This window comes from Callithrix jacchus, chromosome 2, assembly GCF_049354715.1.
Source record: "Callithrix jacchus isolate 240 chromosome 2, calJac240_pri, whole genome shotgun sequence".
NCBI classification, from domain to species: Eukaryota; Metazoa; Chordata; class Mammalia; order Primates; family Cebidae; genus Callithrix; species Callithrix jacchus.
The window spans coordinates 39885071-39911423 of NC_133503.1; the positions used below are offsets into that span (position 1 = coordinate 39885071).

General features: G+C 42.2%; 1 protein-coding gene across 26 annotated transcripts in view; it reads left to right on the top strand.

Moving 5' to 3' along the window:
- The window catches only part of LOC100401450 (protocadherin gamma-C4), a 181746-nt gene that overhangs the window by 122134 nt on the left and 33259 nt on the right, over positions 1–26353 (top strand). The window contains exon 1 of one of the 26 annotated variants that reach the window (XM_035286883.3): positions 20640–23217. The exons of 24 other annotated variants lie outside the window; for them this stretch is intronic. In XM_035286883.3, the coding sequence (XP_035142774.1) occupies positions 20788–23217 (2430 nt within the window). In that variant the 5' untranslated portion in view covers positions 20640–20787. Of the gene's footprint in view, positions 1–20639; positions 23218–26353 lie in introns of those variants that run through there. One more of the 26 variants, XM_035286982.2, reaches the window with a different exon arrangement.

Below are 26353 nucleotides of genomic sequence, written 5' to 3' on the forward strand. Positions count from 1 at the left end.
AGAAGACAGAAGGAAGGAGCTCCCCAGTACAGAGACTGAGGGAGGGTAGCTCCAAAGCTGAAAGAGGAGGTCCCCACCTACCTTGGATACCAGATGGAGGAGGTGATGTCTTATCTGCATTGGGCTCAGGAGATTGGTTTGACCAAATGTGATTCACTTAGCTTGAGAAAATGCTGGCCCTCCCACCCTAGCCTTTTAATATGCAAATGTAGGGCCCCAAGGATGTTCTACACATGTAGAGATATGTGAGGCGGCCATGTTGCCAGGGACATGTGGGGCAAGGGCAAGAAGGCTGGGGGAATCGCCATGTTGAATGGATCCAGTTTCTAATGGCCTGCATTTGCATATCAAAGGTTACCGGCCTGGTTTAAGAGCTGAGGCTTTACAAGAAACCTTTCCGGAGATGTTTTTAAAAATGAAAACTTCCCAAGGACTCTTTTTCCTGTCTATCTGCCTAAAATAAGTTCTTAGTAACTCCTACCACATTACCCCCTCTGGCCATATCACACTAACGACTGTTAGGGGGGTTTGGGCAATGACTTTTTCTGGCTACTTCCTGCTGAAAAGGAGCAGCGAATCGGGGAACAGTACCTAGGGCTCCTCCTGGGGTCGATCTAAGGGTCCTCGGAAGAATGGGTGTCCTTGTGTGGTTCAGTCTACCGCACCATTTTTGGAGTTGGTTTGCTTCCAGGCGAGAATAAACAATTCAAGTTATAGTATTGAGTATGCAGAGTCCGAATATCAACACAAGACATATAAGCAACAGAGTGCTTAATAAAGGGGTTAACCAATTCCATAAAGAAGACTGGAATTTATTTAAAAAATAACTGTAGCCACTCGAGGCTGAAGCTGGCATTTTCCCTGAGCCTCTCAATAATTTTAACTTGATTTTTAAGTACCTGTAGATTTTACTCTACTAAAGATATAATCCAAAAGCAGCATGTTTCCGTTAAAGCTGAAAGTAGCCAGGCGTGGTGGCTCACGCCTGTAATCCCAGCACTTTGAGAGGCCGAGGCGGGCAATCACGAGGTCAGGAGATCAAAACCATACCGCCTAACACGGCGAAACCCCGGCTCTACTAAAAATACAAAAAACTGGCTACGCGCACAGTGGCTCAGGTTTGTAATCCCAGCACTCTGGGAGGCTGAGGTGGGTGGATCACGAGGTCAGAAGTTATAGACCAGCCTGGCCAACACAGTGAAACCCTGTACCTACTTAAAAAAAAAAAAAAATTAGCTGGGGGTGATGGCAGGAGCCTGTAATCCCAGCTACTCAGGAGGCTGGGGCAGGAGAATCACTTGAACCTAAGAGGCGGAGGTTGCAGTGAGCCAAGATCGTGCCACTGCACTCCAACCTGGGCGACAGAGCTAGACTCGGTCTCAACACAAACAAACAAACAAAAAATTAGCTGGGCATGGTGGCATGTGCCTGTAGCCTGTAGTCCCAGCTACTCTGGAGGCTGAGGCAGGAGAATCTCTTGAACCCGGGAGGTGAACTGACATTGTGCCACTGCACTCCAGCCTGGGCAACAAAGCAAGACTCTGTCTCAAAATAAAATTAAACAAATGAAAAACCTGCATTACTAAACCCAATGAAAAGTCCTAGCTGACTCAGTGATATTAAAACTTTCATGCTTCCTTTTTGTCAGTCACTGTTATCCCTGCTATAAGGATACTACTTAAGCAAAATAGGTAAAAAGCTTAAAAACAATTAATGAGACTAGGATTTAATGAGACATGTATGATAAGCTTTGGAGCAAAATTTTTCTCTCCAGTCCTCATTTTTGGTAAAAACTAATTATGAATGAACTTTAGTCTTATACTTGGCCTGATTATTTGCATAAAGTGGAGCAAGAACGGTTATTTCTACATAGGCCTTTTGGATTGGCTTTGTTGAAACTCTTCCACAAGGAATTTCAGATAACACTTTTTTAAAAAGCCAAGCCCAGCCATGGATTTGTATCCTCTAATGCCTGTAAGTTGGGTCATCCTCTCCTCTTGAGGTCCCAAGATAAACTCAGAGCTTCCAGACCTGTTAGAAAGTGACATTCTTTACTGACTACAGGTTAGGAACACTGTGCAGGGACTGTGTAGACAAGGTATGAGGCCAGTTCTCGCCAAGGGGCTTTTATTGGCTCTGCATATCAAGCTTGATTCCTTAAAAGGAAACATACTCTTTCAGTTAAAGCCTTGGTAAAATAATCAGTTTTGCCACTTGTGTTCTATTGACAAAGAAAAATGGATTCTTATTGTACTGAGGCAAACTACTGCATTGCCTTAAGTTAAGAGTACTTACAGATAGTCTCCAAATTTTACAGGAACGAGGCAGAGAAAAATGAACAGGCTCCAAATTTTGTTCACAGTGGTATACCTTAATTATGATTATTATTATTTTGAGATGGAGTTTGCTGCCCAAGCTGGAGTGCAGTGGCACCATCTGGGCTCACTGCAACCTCCGCCTCCTGGGTTCAAGTGATTCTCCTGCCTCAGCCTCCCAAGTAACTGAGATTACCGGCACATGCCAGCACGCCCAGCTAACTTTTTGTATTTTTAGTAGAAACAGGGTTTCACCATGTTAGGCTGGTCTCAAACTCCTGACTTCAGGTGATCTACCTGCCTTGGCCTCCCAAAATGCTGGGATTACAGGCATGAGCCACAGCTCACGGCCTACCTCTCTTAATTATTAAAGGCCGAAAATAGTTTAAAATAAGTTTCCTTGACTCAGTCTGATGATTGAATTTCCTTTCCCGGCCCATGCACATAAATGATACTGCTCCGATGAGTGGAGGAACATCAGGGTTCTTGGTCCTCATGCTGATTTAGATAAAATGACACAGCCACACGTGGAGTGGTTTTAAGGAGTGGAGAGTTTAATAAGCAAGAAGGAGGGGAGAAGACAGAAGAAGCTCCCTGGTACAGTGACGGAGTGAGGGGGCTCCAACGCCAAAAGAGGAGGTCCCCTGCATTAGCAATTTTTAAGGTCCCATACAATTGCCCAAAGGGAGGACTGCCTGTACATACTCTTTCACACTTTGCTTTTAAAACTTATCAGCTTTATTTTGTTTGTTTGGAGACGGAGTCTCACTCTGTCGCCCAGGCTGGAGCACAGTGGTGCGACCTGGCTCACTGCAACCTCCATCTCCCAGGTCCGAGCAATTTTCCTGCCTCAGCCTCCCGAGTAGCTGAGATTACAGGTGTGCACCACCATGCCCAGCTATTGGTTTTGTTTTTTGAGACAGGGTCTTGCTGTGTCACTCAGGCTGGAGTGCAGTGGTGTGATCAGATCTCACTGCAGCTTCGACCTCCTAGGCTTAAGTGATCCTCCCACCTCAGCTTTCCAAGTAGCTGGGACTACAGGCATGTACACCATGGGTAGCTAATTTTTTCTATTTTTTTTGTGGAGATGGGGTCTCACTAGGTTTCTCAGGTTGGTCTCAAACTCATGGCCTCAAGCAGTCCTTCTGCCTCACCCTCCCAAAGTGCTGGGATTACAAGCATGAGCCACCATATCCAGCCTTACCAGCTGTGTTGAAGTTTAATTTATATACCATAAAATTTACTTTTTAAAATTATACAGTACAATGAATTTTGACGAATGTTTACATCTGTGTAACCACTATGCAATCAAAATGTAGAACATTTCTATAACCTTCAAAAGTTCCCTCGTGCCCCTTTCCAATCAATTCACTACTTCTCTAGCTCCAGGCAATAACTGATTTGCTTCCTGTCACTACAAATTAGTTTTGCCCCTTCCAGAATTTCATCTAAATGGAATCCTATAACGTGTACTCTTTTGTATCCATCTTCTTTTGCTCAAAAGTTCTTGAAATTCATTCATGCTGCTGTGTGTATCAGCAGTGTGTACCATTTGATTGCTGAGCAGTATTGTATTGTGTAGATATATTAGAATTTGTTTATTCGGTCAACTGTTGGTGGGCATTTGAGTTGTGTCCAGTTTGGTGCTATTCTGAATCAATGTGATGTGAACAACCATGTGCAAGTATTTTTGTAGGCATATTATTTTTTAAATTTCTCTTGGACAAATACCCAAAAACAGAATTGCTTTGGGGTCATATGAAATGGGAAGTATATGCTTAACTTTATAAGAAGCTGCCAAACTATTTTTCAAAGTGGTAATATCACTTTACATTTTCATCAGCAATGTATAGAGTTCCACTTGCTACATTTTCTCACCAATGCTTCCTACGTCAATTTTTCAAATTTTAGCAATTCTAGTGGGTGTGTAATCTCATTGAAGTTTCAGCTGTTTTTCCCTGTTGACTAGAGATACTGAGCATCTTTCCATGTGTTTATTGTCTATTTGTGTATCTTCTTGAAGTATTTGCTCCTATGTTTTGTTCATCTTTAACTGAGTTGAATGTCTTCTTAAAATTGAGCTATGGGAGTTTTAAAATATATTCTTAATGTGAGCTCTTTGCCACGTACATATTTTGTGGATATTTTATCCCAGACTGTGACTTGTCTTTTCACTTTCTTAGTTGTGTCTTTTGAAGAGCAGAATCTGTAATTTTGATAAGGCCCAATTAATTTTTTTCTTTTATAGTTTGTATTTCTTAAGTCCTATTCAAAAACTCTTTGCCTGCTAAAAATTTATGATGATTTTCTTCTAGAAGTTCTATAGTTTTACCATTTGTAATTTGGTCTATGAATCTTTTTGAGTTGATGTTTATATATGGTGTATGGTGTGAGGTAACAATGAAGATTCGTATTTTTTCTGAGGGAATATCCAATTGTCTCTTTGGAAAAGTATGCTGAGAAGGCTATCCTTTCCCCACTAAATAATCTCGGTACCTTAATAAAAAATTATCTGGCCATGTACATATGTATGTGTGGGTTTTTTCTGGACTCTGTGTTAGATAGATATAGATACAGATGACAGTTACATATGGGTAAACACAGTTACTGTATCTGTATATCCACCAACAGTTGAATGAATAAACTGTTGTTGTAACTTTATATACACACATTATATATATATGTGTGTGTGTGTGTACATATACATATTGTATATGTATGTATACATATATACACATGAAGTATATATATGTGTGTATACATATATACACACACTTAAAGTAATGGCTCCAGTTCAATTCAAGTTGCTGCAAAGGACACTATTTTATTCCTTTTCATGGCTGATTATGAAAAGGAATATATATAGTATATATATCCCACATTTTCTTTATCAACTCATTAGTTGATGGGCACTTAGGTTGGTTTCACATCTTTGAGTTGTGAATTGTGCTGCTATAAACATATGCGTCCAAGTGTCTTTTTCATATAATTGCTTCTTTTCCTTTGGGTAGATACCCAGTAGTGGGCTTGCTGGATTGAATGATAGATCTGCTTTTAGCTCTTTAAGGAATCTCTATACCATTTTCCATAGAGGTTGTACTAATTTACATTCTCACTGGCAGTGTCTAAGTGTTCTCTTTTCCCCACATCCATGCCAACATCTCTTATTTTTTGACTTTTTAATAATACCATTTTTACAGGAGTAAGGTGGTATCTTATTGTGGTTTTAATTTGCATTTTCCTGATGATTAGTGATGTTGAGCATTTTTTCATATGTTGTTGGCCATTTGTATATCTTCTTTTGAGAGATGTCTATTCATGTCCTTTGCCCACTTTGTCATGGGATTGTGTTGTATTTTTCTAGGTGATTTGTTTGCGTTCCTTGTAGATTCTGGATATCAGTCTTTTGTCAGATGTGTAGTTTGCAATGATAATATTTTGGATGTTATATTTCCATTATAATTTAGTTCAAAGTATTTTCTAATACACCTTGTGATTTCTTTTTTGACCCATGGATTATTTTAAAGTGCATTTTTTTCTTTTTGAGACAGAGTTTCACTTTTGTTGCCCAGGCTGGAGTGCAGTGACATGATCCTGGTTCTCAGGTTCAAGTGATTTGCCTGCCTCAGCCTCTGGAGTAGCTGGGATTACAGGTGAATGCCACCATACAGGGCTAATTTTTTTTTTTTTTTTTTGGAGATGGAGATTCACTCTTGTTGCCCAGGCTGGATGATCTCTGCTCACTGCAACCTCTGTCTCCAGGGGTTCAAGCGATTTTCCTGCCTCAGCTTCCTGAGTAGTTGGGATTACAGGCATGCGCCACCACACCCACCTAATTTTCTATTTTTAGTAGAGATGAGGTTTCTCCATGTTGTTCAGGCTGGTCTCGGTCTCCCAACCTCAGGTGATCTGCCCGCCTCAGCCTCCCAAAGTGCTGGGATTACAGGTATGAGCCACCGCACCCAGGCCCAATTTTTTTCTATTTTTAGTAGAGGCAGGGTTTCATCATGTTGGCCAGGCTGGTCTCAAACTCCTGACCTCAGGTGAGCCACCTACCTTGGTCTTCCAAAGGGCAGGGATTATAAGCGTGAGCCACTGCGCCTGGCCTAAAGTGTATTGTTTAGTCACCAAATCTGTAAATATTACCCAAAGATATATTTGTCACTGCTTTCTGATTTAATTGTATTGTGATCCAAAAATATATGTTATATGTTTTCTCTTTTTTTTTTTTGAGATGGAGTCTTGCTCTGTTGCCCAGGCTGGATTACAGTGGTGCAATCTCAGCTCACTGCAGCCTCCAACTCCCGGGTTCAAGCAATTCTCCTGCATTAGCCTCCAGAGTAGCTGGGATTATTGGCACCTGCCACGACATCTGGCTAATTTCTGTACTGTTAGTAAAGACTGGGTTTCACCATGTTGGACCAGGCTGGTCTCCAGCTCCTGGCCTCAGACGATCCACTTGCCTCAACCTCGGAAAGTGCTGGGATTACAGGCATGAGCCACCGCCCCCAGCCCATTAACGTTTCTTTTATGGCACAAAATATGATCTATCTTGGTGAGTATTGCTTACACACAACTGTGTAACTCTGAAATTGTACTCTGCTACTAGTGGTTGTTGTATCCTATAATTGTGAACTAGATCAAATTAGTAACAGTGTTGTTCAGTGATCTTTTCTTCTTCAGTGTTTACTGTATTGCTAATCCCATCCAGTGAAGTTTCCATTTCATATATTGTATTTTTCACTTCTAGAAGTTTCATTTGACTCTTTCATTTCTCTCCTCAGTATCTTCATATTTTTCTTTAAATTTTTGATTTAATGAAAAGTAAAGATTTATTTTTTTCTTCAATTTTTTTATAATGGAGGTTTCAAAGTCCTTATCTGCTAATTTTGTCACCTCTGTAATTTCTAGTGATGATTTTCTTCCTGGTTTGGGAGCACAGTTTGTTGCTTATTTGCATATCTATTAATGTTTTTATTGGACAGCAGACATTGTAAATGTTATACTTTTGAGTGTTTGGATTTTGTCTTTCTTTAAGAAGTATTGCAGTTTGTTCAGGAAAGCTATTATGTTTTTTGCAGATCAGGTTGATCTTTTCAAGGCTTTTTTGTTTTTCTGTTTGTTTTGTTTTTTTGAGACAGAGTCTAGCCCAGGCTGGAGTGCAGTGGTGCGATCTTGGCTCACTGCAACCTCTGCCTCCTGAGTTCAAGCTATTCTCCTGCCTCAGCCTCCCAAGTAGCTGGAATTACAGCCGGCCACCACACCCAGCTAATTTTTATATTTTTAGTACAAATGGTTTCACTGGGTTGGCCAGGCTGGTCTCGAACCCTTGATCTCGTGATCTGCCTACCTCGGCCTACCACAGTGCTGGATTATAAGCGTGAGCCACCACACCTGGCCTTAAGGCTTGTTTTTTTTGTTTCTTTGGTTTTGTTTTTAATTTATTTATTTTACTTTTTTAACCTCTGTTAGGACAGATCTATAGTAACTTTTGCCTTGGGCTAGTTTAGACCTACCACTTAATTCTGATTTTTTTGATTAATCTAAGTGTTCAGCAGGATCTCTTTATTATGGCTAAATGGAATTCAAACATTTCCCAGCCCTATGTAACCACCAATAATTCTTCAGCTAATAGCTCCCTGGCAGCTGTTCTTTGCCCAGCTGCAGAGGAGTGTCAGTGCACTCTGTGCATGCTCAGATTATTATTTAGCCAAAGACTTGGGGATCCATATTCATATTTCTGGAGTTCTTTGTGTAGTTCCATTCTCTCCAGTACTCTGTCCCATAACTTCTGGCTGTCTCAATCTCCCCAAACCCTAATATCTGTTTCTCAACTCAGCAAAACCATGGTGTGATTCTTGAATTTCCCCTTTCCTGCCCCACCGTCTGAAAGTTGTCTCCAGGCAAAAACCTGGAGATCCTAGTTTGCATATCCTCATTTGCTTCTCTTCTCTCACGGATTAGAATTCTGCACTGTCTTTTGAGCCAATGTCTAAAAGCTTTTTTCACACATTTTGATCCACTTCCTAGTTGTTATAGTGGTATATCTGGTTTCACATGGTTGAAAGGAAAAGTTTTCACTTTGCTTTTTGCACTAATAATATATCCTGGAAAATTCTATATAAATTTATAGAAATCTTCATTTTTAAAATAGCTTCATAAAACTCTATTGTAAGGCTGGGTGTGGTGGTTCATGCCTGTAATCCCAGCACTTTGGGAGGTTGAGGCAGATAAATCACCTGAGGTCAGGAGTTTAAGGCCAGCCCCGTCTCTGCTAAAAATACAAAAATTAGCCATGGGTGGTGGCAGATGCCTGTAGTCCCAGCTACTTGGGAGGTGAGGCAGGAGAATCGCTGGAACCCAGGAGGTGGAGATTGCAATGAGCCTAGATCGCACTACTGCACTCCAGCCCGGGCGACAGAGTAAGGCTCTGTCTCAAAAAAAACAAAAACAAAAACAAAGAAAACCAACTCCGCTGTATGTGCACATATTGTAATCTGTTCAACCCATCTTTGACATGTCATTTAAGTAGTTTCCAATATTTTTGCAATTATAATAAATGCTAATGAAGAACCTGATATATATATATATATATATTTGTAATTTTTGAGGTAAGTATGCATAATAAATACCTAATATTGTGATTTCTGGATCATAGGGTAAAGGCATATGTAGTTTTGTTATATATAACTATTAAATATAAATGTTAGGCCGGGCGTGGTGGCTCAAGCCTGTAATCCCAGCACTTTGGGAGGCCAAGGTGGATGGATCGCGAGGTCAAGAGATCGAGACCATCCTGGTTAACATGGTGAAACCCCGTCTCTACTAAAAATACAAAAAAATTAGCTGGGCCTGGTGGCATGTGCTTGTAATCCCAGCTACTCAGGAGGCTGAGGCAGAATTGCCTGAACGCAGGAGGCGGAGGTTGTGGTGAGCCAAGAATGCGCCATTGCACTCCAGCCTGGGTAACAAGAGCGAAACTGCGTTTCAAAAATAAATAAATAAATATAAATGTTAAATATAACTATTGTCAAATATTCCCCTTTGTATACGTTGTACCATCTTGCATTCCTACAAATAGATGAGAATGTCCATTGTCCTACAGTCTTCTCTGCAGAGTATACTGTCAAGCTTTTTAATTGTTGCCAATCTGATGGGTAAAACGATATCTTCAAATCATTTTAATTCAAATTTCTCTTATGAATGAGGTTAAATAGATTTTCATATGTTTAGGGGCCAGTTTTTTATGTTTTTTTGTTTTTTTAGAGACAACAATCTTGCTCTGTTGCCCAGGCCAAATTGCAGTGATGCAGTCATAGCCCACTGCAGCCTCAAACTCCTGGGCTCAAGCAATCCTCCTACCTTAGACTCCCAAGTAGCTAGGACTACAGATGGACACCACCATGCCCAGCTAATTTTTTTATTTTTTGTAGAGATGTGGGAGTCTCACAGGCTAGTCTTGAACTCCTAGCCTCAAGTGATCCTCCCACCTCAGCCTTCCAAAGTGCTAGGATTACAGCCATGAACCACCACAAATGACCCTGTATATTTTTTTGAATTGTCTCTTCATGTCTTATTTTCATTTTTCTAGTAGTTTTTTTTTTTTTTTTAGTGTTTCAGCCTAAATTTGTAAAAAAGTTTAGGGGATCTCTAAAGGGATTCTAAATGCTTATGAAAAAATTGAATTAAATGATAAAAATAAAAATATAAACTTTAATTTTCAACATGAGTGCCATCAAGTTCAAGACACTTTTGTAAGCAATGATACCAGCCATTTAGTTCATCCCTAAAGAACTGAGGGTCCTGGGAAGTGAACAATGTTAATGCAATCTTTTTTATATTGGTTACTGAAGAAAAAATGGGTGCCCTTTAGACTTTAAAAATTAGGAAATAAAAACAAGTCAGAAAAAGCCAAATCAAGAATGTATTGGGTGCCTAATGATTTCCCAACAAAACTCTCACAAAATTGCTCGATGAGAGGAATGAGCAGGAGCATTGTCATAGTTAAGGAGGACTCTGGGGAAGTTTTCCCAGGCATTTTTCTGCTAAAGCTTTGGTAACTTTCTCAAAACACTCCCATAAAAACAGATCTTATCACTCTTTGGCCCTCCAGAAAGTTAACAAACAAGATGCCTTGAGCTTCCCAAAAAACCACTGCCATGACATTTGCTCTTGACCAGTCTGCTTTTGCATTGACTGAACCACTTCTGCCTCTTGTGCTTTGTCTTCAGGATCATACTGTAAAGCCATGTTTCATCTTCTGTTACAGTTCTTTTGAAGAAACCCTTCAGGATCTTGATCACACTTGTTTAAAATTTCAATTGAAAGTTCTAGTCTTACTGCAGCTGATCTATTTTATTTTTATTTTTTTAGACGCAGTCTTGCTGTTACCAGGCTGGAGTAGCAGAGCACCATCATGGCTCACTGCAGCCTTGGTCTCGTGGGCTCAAGCAATCTTCCCACCTCAGGCACCCAAGTTGCTGGGACTACAGGCATATGCCACCATGCCTGGCTAATTTTTTTTGCAGCTAATCTAGATGTAATGGTTTTGGCACACATCTGGAAAGTTTCCTCAACCTTAATTTTTCAGTCAGAACTGTGTACCTGAACCAACTGAGACATCTATGGTGTTGGCTATTGTTTCTGCTGTTAATTGTAGGTCTTCTTTCATTAGAGCACAGATAAGTTCTTTTTTTTTTTCTCCGAAATTGATGTAGATGGTCTTTTGCTGTGGGCTTTATCTTCAACATTGTCTCATCCCTTCTTAAAACAAGTTAGTTATTTGTAAGCTGCTGATTTCTTTGGGGCATTGTCTCCATAAACTTTTCACAAAACACCAATGATTTCACCATTCTTCCACTCAAGCTTCATCATAAATGTGATGTCTCTTCTTGTTTCCATTTTAGCAGAATTCATGTTACTCTTATAGGGGCTCTTTTCAAACTGATATCTTATTCTTAGTGCCCCAAACTAGATCCTATTCAGACATGTTATAAGAAGTTAGTATGGGTTTATTTTGGTGCAAGAAATATTTTGAAATCCATGCATTTTTTTCATAATATGCATTTTCTATGAACTTTTTGAAAACTCCTTGTATTAGGAATATTAAATAGACTGCAAAAGAACAGAAAATCGAACACCACATGTTCTCACTTTTAGGCGGGTGTTGAATAATGAGAACACATGGACACAGGGAGGGGAGCATCACACACCGGGGTCTGTTGGGGGGAAATAGGGGAGGGACAGCGTGGGGTGGGAGTTGGGGAGAGATAGCATGGGGAGAAATGCCAGATATAGGTGATGAGGAGGAAGGCAGCAAATCACACTGCCATGTGTGTACCTATGCAACAATCTTGCATATTCTTCACATGTACCCCAAAACCTAAAATGCAATTTAAAAAAAAAGAAATAGACTGCAAATATTTTCTCACAGCTTGTCATTTGCCTTTTGGTATTTTTTTGCAATGCAATTTTTTCCCCTTTGTTTTTGTGTAATGAAATAAATCAATTTTTTTTTTTTTTGAGACTGAGTCTTACTCTGTCACCCAGGCTGGAGTGCGATGGCGCCATCTCAGCTCACTGCAACCTCTGTTTCCCAGGTTCAAGTGATTCTCATGTCTCAGCCTCTTGAGTAGCTGTGATTATAGGCGCATGCTACCATGCCTGGCTAATTTTTATATTTTACTAGACACAATGTTTCACCATGTTGGCCACGCTGGCCTCAAACTCCTCACCTCAAATGATCCACCCACCTTGGCCTCCCAAAGTGCTGGGATTATAGGCATGAGCCACGGCACCTGGCCGAATCAATGTTTTCTTATATTGCATTTAGGTTTTGAGTAATAGTTAGAAACGTTTCCCCACACCTAGGTTATAGAAATATTCATCATCGTTTTCTTCCAGTGCTAGTACTTGTATGGTCTTTGGTTTCCACATTTAGATCCCTGATCTAATTGGAGTTTATTTTTGTATGTGCTGAGATACGGGTCTAATTGTATCTTTTTTCCCAAATGGCTATCCAGTTGTCCCAATGCCATTTATTTAGGACTTCATCTTTGTCTCAGTGATTTGAGATAGAATCTTTATCATGTACAAAATTTCTATAGTGCCAGAAGATTTTTTTTTTTTTCAGACAGGGTCTGGCTTTGTTGCCCAGGCTGGAGTGGCACAATCTCAGCTCACTGCAACTTCTGCCTCAGGCTCAAGTGCCCCTACCTTAGCCTCTCGAGTAGCTAGGACTATAGGCACATGCCACGATGCCAGGCTGATTTTTATATTTTTTTGTAGAGATGAGATTTCACCATGTTGCCCAGGCTGGTCTCAAACTCCTGAGCTCAAGCAATCAGCCCACCTCAGCCTCCCAAAGTGCTGGGATTACATCTGTGAGCCACCACACCCGGCTGCCAGAAAATTTTAATGATCAGAAAGCCACAATTCTTTCTTCCTCTGTTATATGTTGAAGTGAATTACTTCATTTAGAAAAAAATAGGCCAGGCAGAGTAGCTCTTGCCTGTAATCCTAGCACTTTGGGAGGCTGAGGCAGATGGATCACCTGAGGTTAGAAGTTTGAGACCAGCCTGGCCAACATGGTGAAACCCTGTCATTACTAAAAACAAAAAAATTCCTGGGTGTGGTGGCAGGCACCTGTAATCCCAGCTACTTGGGAGGCTGAGACAGGAGAATTACTTAAACCTGGGAGGCAAAGGTTGTGGTGAGCTGAGATGATGCCATTGCACTCCAGCCTGGGCAAGAAGAGGGAAACTCCATCTCATAAATAAATAAATAGCCATACAAGGCTACCCATTTGGTGAGAACTAACAAGTTAGATAGCAATGTAATAGAAAAATAGAGGGGCAAAATTGAAACACATTCTTTCTGAGGAGAATGTAGGTCTTATGGAAGATTTTCATCTGGACAAATTTAGTAAATTTTTTACAGGTAGTTTCCCGACATGTTTAACCTTTGTGATATGATAAGCAATAAGAAGGTACTAATTTGATCTAAGACTAGAAGAGAATAGCACTAAAATGGGCAATGGTGTAAACTTCTTTTTTTTCCCCCTTAGGCTTTTGACCTACAAAATTATTGTTTTTGCTGGGTGCAGTGGCTCACTCCTGTAATCCCAGCACTTTGGGAGGCCAAGGTAGTAGGATTGCTTGAGCCTAGGAGTTTGAGACAATTCTGGGCAACAAAGCAAGATCCTTTCTCTACAAAAATTTAAACATTAGCCAGAAATGGTGGCACATGTCTGTAGTCCTAGCTACTCGGGAGGCTGAGGCAGGAGAATTGCTTGAGCCTTTTGAAGTAGAGGCTTCAGTGAGCCATGATCACCCCACTGCACTCCAGGTTGGACAACAGAGAATTACCCTTTCTCAAAAAATAAAACAAAATAGGCACAGTGGCTCACGCCTGTAATCCCAGCACATTGAGAGGCTGAGGCAGGCAGATCATGAGGTCAAGAGATCAAGACCATACTGACCAACATGGTGAAACCTCATCTCTACTAAAAAATACAAAAATTAGCTGGGCATAGTGGCACCCGCCTGTAATACTAGGAAGGCTGAAGCAGGAAAATTGCTTGAACCCAGGAGGCAGAGGTTTTAGTGAGCCAAGATGGCGCCACTGCATTCCCGCCAGGTGACAGAGTGAGACTCCTTCTCAAAAATAAATAAACAAAAATAAAAGTAAAAAAATAGAGCCAGGCACAGTGGCTCACACCTGTAATCCCAGAACTTTGGGAGGCTGAGGCTGGTGGATCGCCTGAGTTCAGGAGTTCAAGACCAGCCTGACCAACATGGAGAAACCCCGTTTCTACTAAAAATACAAAATTAGCTGGGTGTGGTGGCCATGCCTGTAATCCCAGCTACTCTGAGGCTGAGGCAGGAGAATCCCTTAAACCTGGGAGGCAAAGGTTGCGGTGAGCCGAGATCACACCATTGCACTCCAGCCTGGGCAACAAGAGTGAAACTCTGTCTCAGAAATAAATAAGTAACTAAATAAGTTCCAAAATATTTTGATGGCATAATTTCTTCTTGTTCTAACAAAACTACATATGCATTTGTCCTATGACCCAGCAATCACACTATTAGGAATTTAACATAAATATACACCTCAAAAATTACAAAAATACATATATACGAGGTTATTGATTACAGCATTATTTGTAATTGAAAAAATACTGTAGATAGAATAGAGGTTCATATAAAACTTATTTTTAAGATTCAGAGTGGGTGTGGTGGCTCATGCCTGTAATCCCAGCACTTTGGAGGCTGAGACAGGCAGATCACCTGAGGTCAGGAGTTCGAGACCAGCCTGGCCAGCATGGTGAAAACCTGTCTCTACCAAAAATACAAAAATTAGCTGGACCTGGTGGCATGCCTGTAATCCCAGCTACTTGGGAGGCTGAGGCACAAGAACTACTTGAACCCTGGAAGCAGAGGCTGTAGTGATGCGAGATCATGCCACTACACTCCAGCCTGGGCAACAGACTATCTCAAAAACAAATAAACAAAAAAAAAAAAAAAGCAAACGATAAAAAAAGATTCACAGATCATCTTATCAAATCAAAGCATGCAAAATTTTCATGTAAACTTCAGATAAATATGAAGGCTAAACCATTCAGCTTCTTCACCAAATCCTTGAATGTCCCACTTGACTAAATTGAAACATGTTTGTTTGATTTATTGGTTAACTGTTTTTATTCCATTTTTCCTCAAATGATCCCATAATTTGACCTTAGGATGCTGTTCAAATAGACAAATTAGATTGAATGAAAAGACTGCTAGATGATTTTAGGATTTTAAGAGGATTTTATATATTTTTTCCTTATGTGCAATAATTTAATAGCATCTTGAATAGGATTTTCTGATATTACTAACTCTCTGGGAATAATATTTGGTAATTAGACAGTTAGCTAATGTTAAAATATATATTAGGTAATATTTATTGAGAGTTTCCAAGGTCAGCTTCATGGGCATCTGACCTGTGCAGTGATACGGGGCTTCATGCTTAGATGGGGACCCCTGGCTTCTAAGGTCCCTACCCTTTGGTTAGGGCTCTGTTGTTACCATCTTGAAATTTTTCATATTTTTTTTTTGAGTCAGGGTCTTGCTGTGTCACCCAGGCTGGAGTGCAGTGGACTCACTACAGCCTTGAACTCCTGGGCTCAAGTGATCCTCCCAGTTCAGCCTTCTGAGTAGTTAGGACAACAAACACACGCCATCATGCTCAGATAAGTTTTTTGTTTGTTCGTTTTTCTTTTTGTAGAGATGGGCTCTCACTGTGTTGCTCAGGCTTCTCTCAAATTCCTGGCCTCAAATGATTCTCCCGCCTCAGCTTCCCAAAGTGCTGGGACTACAGGCATGAGCCATCATGCCTGCTCAATTATTTTTAATAAGGAGCCCAAGCCCCCTCCTTCCTTCCTTCCTTCCTTCCTTCCTTCCTTCCTTCCTTCCTTCCTTCCTTCCTTCCTTCCCTCCCTCCCTCCCTCCCTCCCTCCCTCCCTCCCTCTCTCTCTCTCTCTCTCTCTCTCTTTCTTTCTTTCTTTTTTTCTCAGTGTCCCTCTGTTGTCCAGGCTGGAGTACAGTGGTGTGATCTTGGCTCACTGCAACCTCTGCCTCCTGGATTCAAGTGATTCTCCTGCCTCAACCTCCAAGTAGCTAGGATTACAGGCGCCCACCACCACTCCTGGCTAATTTTTTGTATTTTTAGTAGAGACAGGGTTTTGTCATGTTGTCCAGGCTGCTCTCAAACTCCTGATCTTAAGTGATCTGCCCATCTTGGTCTCCGAAAGTGCTGGGATTACAGATGCGACCCACCACACCCGGCCTCCAAGCCCCCTATTTTTATTTTGCACTCATTTTAAAAGTTATGTAGCTAGTTCTAGTTATGTTTTTAGCAAGGAAGGTATATAATCTCATGTACATTTTCAAAAGATTACTCAGGTCTCTGCATGTGAAATGGAATTTAGGGAATGCAAAAATGGGAGTAAGAATAACACCAAGGAAATTATGACAGCATTTAAGGTGGCTTTGAACAGGGATGGCAATAGAGAGGGTTAGTTATTGATAGTTTCAAAATATATTTTGGGAGTAGTAAGCATTGATATGGATTCATAATTTACTGGATGTGGGGATGCAGAGAAAAATAAAAAAATTACTTCTGAAATTCTGGCTGGAATAGAAGTGCCACTTACCAGGTGAGGAAGGTTAGAGACCTAACACATCTGAGGGTGTGGTTAAAAGCTGAGTTTGACATCATGCTATGTCATTTAAAAGACTGCCTATTTTGTAATTCCTTTTTAATAAAATATCTGGAAAAAGCAAAACTCTGGTTGCCTGAGGCTGAAAGCAGGAAGATTGACTACAGACAGGCATGAGGGAAATTTTGGGGGTCATGAGCATATTCCAAAACTGGATTGTGGGATTGGTTGCATTACTGTATAAATTTATTAAAAATCCCTGCATTGTATACAGGCACTATATTGTATGTAGAAAACTGTTAAAAGATTTTTTAAATGATTGACATGTCTACGGTTATATCAATGAGTCCCATTATTATTTCCATTTTATAGATAAAGAAAATAAAAGAGAAACTAAAAATAAAAGTTTCATGGTTACATAGCTACTAGGTGTAATATCCAGTATTGGAATTTGAATCTTTTTGACACTAAGACCTTACCTCGATCATATAATATATCCATTTTCTATTTTAAAATGATATTATACATGCTGCATCCCATTGATCAGAAGCTCTCTTGAAATTATAAAACAGAGAAGAAAAAAGATAAAGACTTGGAAACTGTGTTGAATCAGTATATAATTCCTGTATACTGGTCCTTCCACTTCCCCTAGAAATAAGTGATACAACAAGTTGTGGCATCTTTGTTTCTTATCCACTGCGAGTTGTATTACCACACTTTACTTGGCTCTTTGGCAAACTATATTATCTCTTCAGATCATTAGGGCTAGGAAATAGTTTCATTAGGCCCACTGGTAACTTAAGGGAGTAAATGTATCTTCCAAAAATGCTTACTTCCAGCCAGGCGCAGTGGCTCACGCCTATAATCCCAGCACTTTGGGAGGCTGAGGCAGGTGGATCACGAGGTCAAGAGATCAGATCGAGACCATCTTGGTCAACAAGGTGAAACACCATGTCTACTAAAAATACAAAAATTAGCTGGGCATGGTGGCGTGTGCCTGTAGTCCCAGCTACTCGGGAGGCTGAGGCAGGAGAATTGCTTGAACCCAGGAGGTGGAGGTTGCGATGAGCCGAGATCGTGCCATTGCACTCCAGCCTGGGTAACAAGAGTGAAATTCCGTCTCAAAACAAAAAACAAAACAAAGAAAAATGCTTACTTCCAGGGAGATTGAGTCCACACAAATGAATACATATATAGTCCTTAGTGTATGCTACGATTATTATACTATGCCATTAGCATAAAGATTGCTATGTTAATAAGCATTAAGTACCTCCTGTGCTAGACTGTGGAGATACAAGTGGCCGCCAAAATAGCATGGTCCCTGCCTTCCTGGAGCATCTTTTCTTCGTTTTCAGTGGAAGAAGCAGACATTTTGCTTAAGCAAAAATAATTATAAAATTTAAAGTTGTGCCAAGTTCGATGGACAGGAAAGATTTGTGGAAATTAGCAAAGCAAAGGGAGGGAGGAGAACAGCTTTCCTGGCCAAAGAATAGCCTGTGTGAAGGCCCTGAGGCAGGGAAGGGCTGGGGTTCTGACCACAATCAAAGCAGTGAAATGGAGTATAGTGAGAGAGACAGAGAAGACAGGAGAACTTGGACACTATGCAAAGGATTTGGTATTTTAATTCAAGAGCAATATGATGGTACTGAGCAGTAGCTGGAGAATTGTGTGAGCCAATTAAAATTTTAGGAATATCGACATCATTATTGTGGAGAATGGATACACAAGGGTTCTGTTGGTTCATGAAGAGGTCTTAAGAAAACTATGATCTGGTCTGTAATCCCAGCACTTTGGGAGGCTGAGGTGGGTGGATCATGAGGTCAAGAGATCGAGACCATCCTGGTCAACATGGTGAAACCCCGTCTCTACTAAAAATATAAAAATTAGCTGGGCATGGTGGCGCATGCCTGTAATCCCAGCTACTAAGGAGGCTGAGGCAGGAGAATTGCCTGAACCCAGGAGGCGGAGGTTGCGGTGAGCTGAGATCGTACCATTGCACCCCAGCCTGGGTAACAAGAGCGAAACTCCGTCTCAAAAAAAAAAAAAAAAATTAAAATTTAAAAAGGAAAACTATGATGATATGGGTGCAGTGGCTTATGCCTGTAGTCCCAGCTACTCAGAAGTCTGAGGTAGGAGGATCCCTTGAGCCCGAGGAGTTGGAGGTTTCAGTGAGCTATGATTGTTCCACTGTACTCTAGCCTGGACAACAGAGCGAAATCCTGTCTCCGAAACAAAAACCAAAAAAAAACAAGCAACAGCAACAACAAAAGCCTCAGAAAACTACATGTCTTATTATCAAGAAAATGACGGGCCTTATTATTGAGAAAACTGCTTACACTTTTAAAAGCTGATTTTCAAAAAACAGATTGTGAATTAAGTGATGCTGAATGGGGTAAAAAAAAAAAAAAGATTGATAAACCAGTGTATCTCTGAATAACCCACTAGATCAGTGCTTGTCAAACTTTAATGTGTTTTCAGATCACCCTGGTGTTTTGTTAAAATGTAAATCCTGGCTCAGTGGGTCTGAAGGAGAGCATTTCTGCATTTCTAACAAGCTCCCCAGCTGTTGCCTAGACCACTGGTCCCCACACTTTGAGTAGCAAGTGACTGGGCTATACTCTATATTCTAAATTCTAAATGTGTTCTATCTTCTGATGCCTATCAGCCCTCTTGGTGGTCTGGCTAATTATCAAACTTGAGCATTTAAACCTGGGGGTTTTCAGAGATGAATTGAAGTGTTAAAGACGTGGAAATATAGATCACATATGGCTTTTTATCTCTTCGAGAAATATCCTATATATCCTTACTTCTTATCTATCTACCTAACCTATGTGCCTACCTCTCCACCTACGTTCAAGGTTCTGTTCAAGGTTCTGTTATACTTCAAAAGGACTCTATGCAATCAAAGTGATGTCCAAACAAGTATACAGAGATAGTATGAGGCTCTAACACTTTACATCTAATGGGGTGGTTTGCATCATTAATTGAGGCTTACTCTGTGCCAAGCTCTTTACCTGACTTCTTCATTTAATAGAAGGAACCCTTAGAGGCTAGTTTCTTGTTCAAGGATACACATCTCAACTCTGGCTTATATCACATTGGACTCTTATTCACTATCCTAATCACTGCCATTTTGTTTGGTGACTACAGTTCTAAATCCAGAAAACTCAAGGCTCTTTATTCTGTGGCTAAAGGCTTTGTATTTCTCTAAAGATTTGTGAAGATTGCTGCCAGTATTTCAATAATTTTATAAAGATCCTAGGTGGTAAATAGGTGGGGCTTTTTTTTTTTTTTTAATCTTCTCTGTCTTCTTCCTCATTAGCAGTGCAACTTCTTGTGGCTTATAGTATCCAAGATCTTGGGAAAAGGATTGATCAAGTAAAGGGAAACAACAGATTATGCTCTACGATTGAGATCATGCTCCTTGTGAAAGACAGGGTAGGGAAAATTTTAATTTCTCCCTGGTTCCTAAAAACCAAGAGCTAACAATGACATCCAGTTTTAAAAGAAATAAAATCTGAGTTGTACTTTTAAATTTCATAAGACAGAGTTAAACCAATAGATAGTAACTCCTGTTAATTTGATAGTAGCTCCAGAAAGTGAGGAAATGACAGGGAATGCTAGTTTCATTTGGTAAGAGATAAAACTGAAATTATTAATGTCTCCACGGAAATGCTAAATGCCTCCTTGCAGATAGGGTTCGGCTAATGGTCTGTCTTCCACCAAACCAGATTTGTTGATGTTTTCCCAGACAACGTTGTGTCGTTTTCGGTTTGGTTCTATCCCCGTTCCTGTGGTCAAAGAAAGCGATTCAAGTGTTTAATGTGCCTTGATTTGAACTGGAGACTTGCAGAACGGCTAGCCTCATTGCCCCGCGGCTGGCTTTCCCTAAGGTAGGTTTCCTGTGCACAGATGCTGGCAAGGCGTTTTGACTGGAAACTCTGGAAAGAAGCCAAAGGAAAGTGAAGTTCCTGGCGCTAGCGCGTGTCCTGCTCAGAGAGCCCGGCGCTAGCTCATTCTTCGTGCAGTTATTGGCTGGGACTCTGTGTGCCGCTGTCGGCCAATGAAGACGCTGGAGATCGGGCCCCGGCCCGTCCCCTTTCTGCGCCCCGGGATGAGGCAGAGACTGAACAGCCGGCGAGCAAATCAACGGCATCCAGAAAGCCATGTCGGACTCGGCGCCCAGCGCCCAAGCGCTAACCCGCTGAAAGTTTCTCAGCGACACAGCAGGGACGATCTGGACCCCGCTGAGAGGAACTACTTTTGAGTGAGATGGTCCCAGAGGCCTGGAGGAGAGGACTGGTAAGCACCGGGAGGGTAGTGGGAGTTTTGCTTCTGCTTAGTGCCTTGAACAAGGCTTCCACCGTCATTCACTATGAGATCCTGGAGGAAAGAGAGAAGGGTTTCGCTGTGGGCAATGTGGTCGCGAACCTTGGTTTGGATCTCCGTAGCCTGTCAGCTCGCAGGCTCCGGGTGGTGTCTGGAGCTAGCCGAAAATTCTTTGAGGTGAACCGGGAGACCGGAGAGATGTTCGTGAACGACCGTCTGGATCGAGAGGAGCTGTGTGGGACACTGCCCTCTTGCACTGTAACTCTGGAGTTGGTAGTGGAGAACCCGCTGGAGCTGTTCAGCGTGGAAGTGGTGATCCAGGACATCAACGACAACAATCCTGCTTTCCCTACCCGGGAAATGAAATTGGAGATTAGCGAGGCCATGGCGCCGGGGACGCGCTTTCCGCTCGAGAGCGCGCACGATCCCGATGTGGGAAGCAACTCTTTACAAACCTATGAGCTGAGCCGAAACGAATACTTTGCGCTTTGCGTGCAGACGCGGGAGGACAGCACCAAGTACGCGGAACTGGTGCTGGAGCGCGCCCTGGACCGAGAACTAGAGCCTAGTCTCCAGTTAGTATTGACCGCGTTGGACGGAGGAATCCCGGCTCTCTCCGCCAGCCTGCCAATCCACATCACGGTGCTGGACGCGAATGACAATGCGCCTGTCTTCAACCAGTCCTTGTACCGGGCGCGCGTCCTGGAGGATGCACCCCCCGGCACGCGCGTGGTGCAAGTCCTTGCAACGGATCTGGATGAAGGCCCCAACGGTGAAATTATTTACTCCTTCGGCAGCCACAACCGCGCCGGCGTGCGGGAACTATTCTCCTTAGACCTTGTAACCGGCGTTCTGACAATCAAGGGTCGACTGGACTTCGAGGACACCAAACTCCATGAGATTTACATCCAGGCCAAAGACAAGGGCGCCAATCCCGAAGGAGCACATTGCAAAGTGTTGGTGGAAGTTGTGGATGTGAATGACAATGCCCCGGAAATCACAGTCACCTCCGTGTATAGCCCAGTGCCCGAGGATGCCCCTCTGGGAACTGTCATCGCTTTGCTCAGTGTGACTGACCTTGATGCTGGCGAGAACGGGCTGGTGACCTGCGAGGTTCCACCAGGTCTACCTTTCAGCCTTACTTCTTCCCTCAAGAATTACTTCACTTTGAAAACCAGTGCAGACCTGGATCGGGAGACTGTGCCAGAATACAACCTCAGCATCACCGCCCGAGATGCGGGAACTCCTTCCCTCTCAGCCCTTACAGTAGTGCGTGTTCAAGTGTCCGACATCAATGACAACCCTCCTCAATCTTCCCAATCTTCCTACGACGTTTACATTGAAGAAAACAACCTCCCAGGGGCTCCAATACTAAACCTTAGTGTCTGGGACCCCGATGCCCCGCAGAATGCTCGGCTTTCTTTCTTTCTTTTGGAGAAAGGAGCTGAAACCGGACTAGTGGGTCGCTATTTCACAATAAATCGTGACAATGGCATAGTGTCATCCTTAGTGCCCCTAGACTACGAGGATCGACGGGAATTTGAATTAACAGCTCATATCAGCGATGGGGGCACCCCGGTCCTGGCCACCAACATCAGCGTGAACATATTTGTCACTGATCGCAATGACAATGCCCCCCAGGTCCTATATCCTCGGCCAGGTGAGAGCTCGGTGGAGATGCTGCCTCGAGGTACCGCAGCAGGCCACCTAGTGTCACGGGTGGTAGGCTGGGACGCAGATGCAGGGCACAATGCCTGGCTCTCCTACAGTCTCTTGGGAGCCCCTAACCAGAGCCTTTTTGCCATAGGGCTCCACACTGGTCAAATCAGCACTGCCCGTCCAGTCCAGGACACAGATTCACCCAGGCAGACTCTCACGGTCTTGATCAAAGACAATGGGGAGCCTTCGCTGTCCACCACTGCTACCCTCACTGTGTCAGTAACCGAGGACTCTCCTGAGGCCCGAGCCGAGTTCCCCTCTGGCTCTGCCCCCCGGGAGCCGAACAAAAATCTCACCTTTTATCTACTTCTTTCTCTAATCCTGGTTTCTGTGGGGTTCGTGGTCACAGCGTTCGGAGTAATCATATTCAAAATATACAAGTGGAAGCAGTCTAGAGACCTATACCGAACCCCGGTGAGCTCACTGTACCGAACACCAGGGCCCTCCTTGCACGCGGACGCCGTGCGGGGAGGCCTGATGTCGCCGCAACTTTACCATCAGGTGTATCTCACCACGGATTCTCGCCGCAGCGACCCGCTGCTGAAGAAACCTGGTGCAGCCAGCCCACTGGCCAGCCGCCAGAACACGCTGCGGAGCTGCGACCCGGTGTTCTATAGGCAGGTGTTGGGTGCAGAGAGCGCCCCTCCCGGACAGGTAAGGATTAGCAAGTCATGCTTGACCCTGTTAGTGCTTTTAGATTTCTACATCATATTGAGGAAGGAATGGAGCTGTTTTTTAGCGATGAAGAGGTTTTGCTGATTATGCATTCACACTTTCACCTGACTTTTCCTAGATCAAATTTAGTGCCTTTGTGAAATGGTGGCCTGCATTTCAGTGGGAGATACTTGACTCATCTGTGGACCCAATTCATATCCTCAGCACTCATTTGCTATCACGACTGTCCAATCTTGCTAAGGGGTGGTTCAGCCAAACACAAGATCTCAGCGATCAGAGTTTGGCTTGGTATAGTTTAAATTAAATAAGTTGCTGGATACCTCTAACCGGTGGCAGCTTCTAGGAATACAAAAACCACGTCATTCCCCCACCTTTCAAGTGATTGTGATGTTTGTATTAAAACTAATAGTTTTTAATAATTTTTCTTTGTTTACACAGATCCTGTATCTCATTCTCAGATAATTTTCTATGAACAAAATGAAATTCTGGGCATCCTTTAAATTTTATTTCAAGTACTCTACTGGAAATAATGTGCACCCTACTTACAAATTACCTTATAACAGTGATGCATGTTTGCTGGAAAATACAGAAAGTATTTAAAAAATTAAAACCATAATCTCCGAACCCAAAGATAACCACTTTTAATTATAAAAATAATAATTTATTTTGAAAATAAATCTGGATGACACACACACAAAAAGCACAAAGTAGCCAGGCTCAATGGTGTACACCTGTAGTTCCGGCTACTCAGTGGCTGAGGTGGGAGGACTGCTTGAGCCCAGGAGTTCTGGGATGTGGTGCACTATGCTGATCTATTGATCAATCCACTGTCTGCACTAAGTTCAGAATGAATACAGTGACCTCTTGGGAAGGCAGGGCCATCAGGTGGCTTAAGAGGGGATGAACTGGCCTGGGCTGGAAATGGAGAAGGTCAAAACTGCTGTGCTATCCAGTAGTGGGATCACACCTGTGAATAGCCACTGCACTCCAGTCTAGGCAATATCGGGAAACCCTGTCTCTTTAACAATAACAACAACAAAAAAACCCAGAAACTACAAAGGAGAGTCTTTTTGATGCCTCCAGTGTCAGTCCCTGTCCTTCCAGCCTTGTTTTTCTTAAGTATATGTACAATGTGAAAGGTGGATAAATTCATATCCTTAGAAAGGGAAAGCATTCATTTAGGGTGGTATGCAAGGATACCGTCCAAGACTCGGTATTCTTGCAAGGTGACTGCAAGGCCTTTGCCCTGGAGAGAACCCTAAACATACTCAACATACTCTCAACTATAGGAGAACCACTGTTATTTTATTACTCAGTGCATCATTGCTATCAACTCTTGGATTTGGCAGTTAGATAAATGAAGTTCTACCACTTAACAACTATACTATGAATCTGTGGCCAAGTTACTTGATCTCCTTTCTAAGTCTCTTCCAAAAATGCAAAAGGGAATAATAAGTGTTTTATAAGATTAATGCATGGTATGTATGCAAAGTGCTTAGCACAATGCCTGGCATGTCGTAACTGTTAAAAAATTATTGGCCAGCTCCCAGCATTTTGGGAGGTTGAGGTGGGAGGATTGCTTGAGGCCAGGAGTTCAAGACCGGCCTGGGCAACATAGTGAGACCCTGTCTCTACTCCCCCCCAACAAAAAAAATTGGGGACTGGGCACGGTGGCTCACTTCCGTAATCCCAGAACTTTGGGAGGCTGCGGCAGGTAGATCACAAGGTCAGGAGTTCGAGACGAGCCTAACCAACATGGTGAAACCCTGTCTGTACTAAAAATACAAAAATTAGCCAGGCATGGTGGCATGTGCCTATAACCTCATCTACTGAGGAGGCTAAGGTAGGAGAATCACTTGAACCAGGAGGCAGAGGTTGTAGTAAGCCAAGATCGCGCCACTGCACTCCAGTGTGGGTGACAGAGACCCTGTCTCAAAAAAAAAATTTTTTTTTTCATTAGCTGGGCGTGTTGGCATGCACCTGTGGTACCAGCTACTTGGGAGGCTGTAGTGAGAGAATTGCTTGAGCCTGGGAGGTTGAAGCTACAGTCAGCTGTGATTGTACCACTACTCTTCAACCATGGCAATAGAGTGAGAGCCTGTCTAAAAAAAAAAAATTATTAACTATTACTATTTTTATTTTTAGTAGTTCTTCACCCACCTAAAATCTTAAACACACCTTGAAATAAGCATATGAAAACAACCAAAAATGCCAAAATAGAAGCACATATGAAAAGGCTAAAAAAGGATGAAAGCCAGCAAGAAACAGCTGCTGCTCTTTTGGTCAGCCTTGACAACAACTGGCCTTTTTCCTAGAACAATGTTCTCAAACTTGGTTTCACATTAAAATCACCTAGGGACCTTTCAAAAATTCTGAAATCCATGCTACCCGCCCCCCCACCATTAAGCGCAATCTCTTGGGTTGGGACATAGGCATCATAATTTTTGGAAGGCCCCCATTTGTCCTAATATGCAGACAAATTTGAAAATCACTACTCTAGAACCTGCCAATCCATCATTTAGCATATTTGTGAAGCAAAGTATTATTCTGGTATTCATAGAACCAGGATCCAACTTTATTGGACCAGGCCCAATTTTTTTTTAAAAACATGGTAATGTCTCCCAGCCTTAAAGTATTACATAGAATAGTTCTAAAAGATCACTGTAGGACAACATAAAATGGTATTTCAGTCATCTAAAGAGAAAAAACCTTCCTAAACCACTAGCACCTGGGCAACTGTTCTCTAAACATCTACAGCTGTTCAATAGGTATTGCGTTCTTTTTGGAGGCATGTGACAAAATTGTTTTATAATTAGATTGTGGTGATGATTGCATCGTTTTGGTATATGTAAATATACTGAAAACCAGTATTTTACACTTTAAATATGTAATATACACTTTGTATATGGTATGTGAATTATGTCTCAATAAAAATCTAGAGATGGGGCTGGGCACACTAGCTCATGCCTGTAATCCCAGCACTTTGGGAGGCCAAGGCAGGTAGATCACTTGAGGTTAGGAGTTCAAGATCCGCCTGGCCAGCATGGCGAAACCCCATCTCTACTAAAAATACAAAAGTTGGCCAGGCACAGTGGCTCACACCTGTAATCCCAGC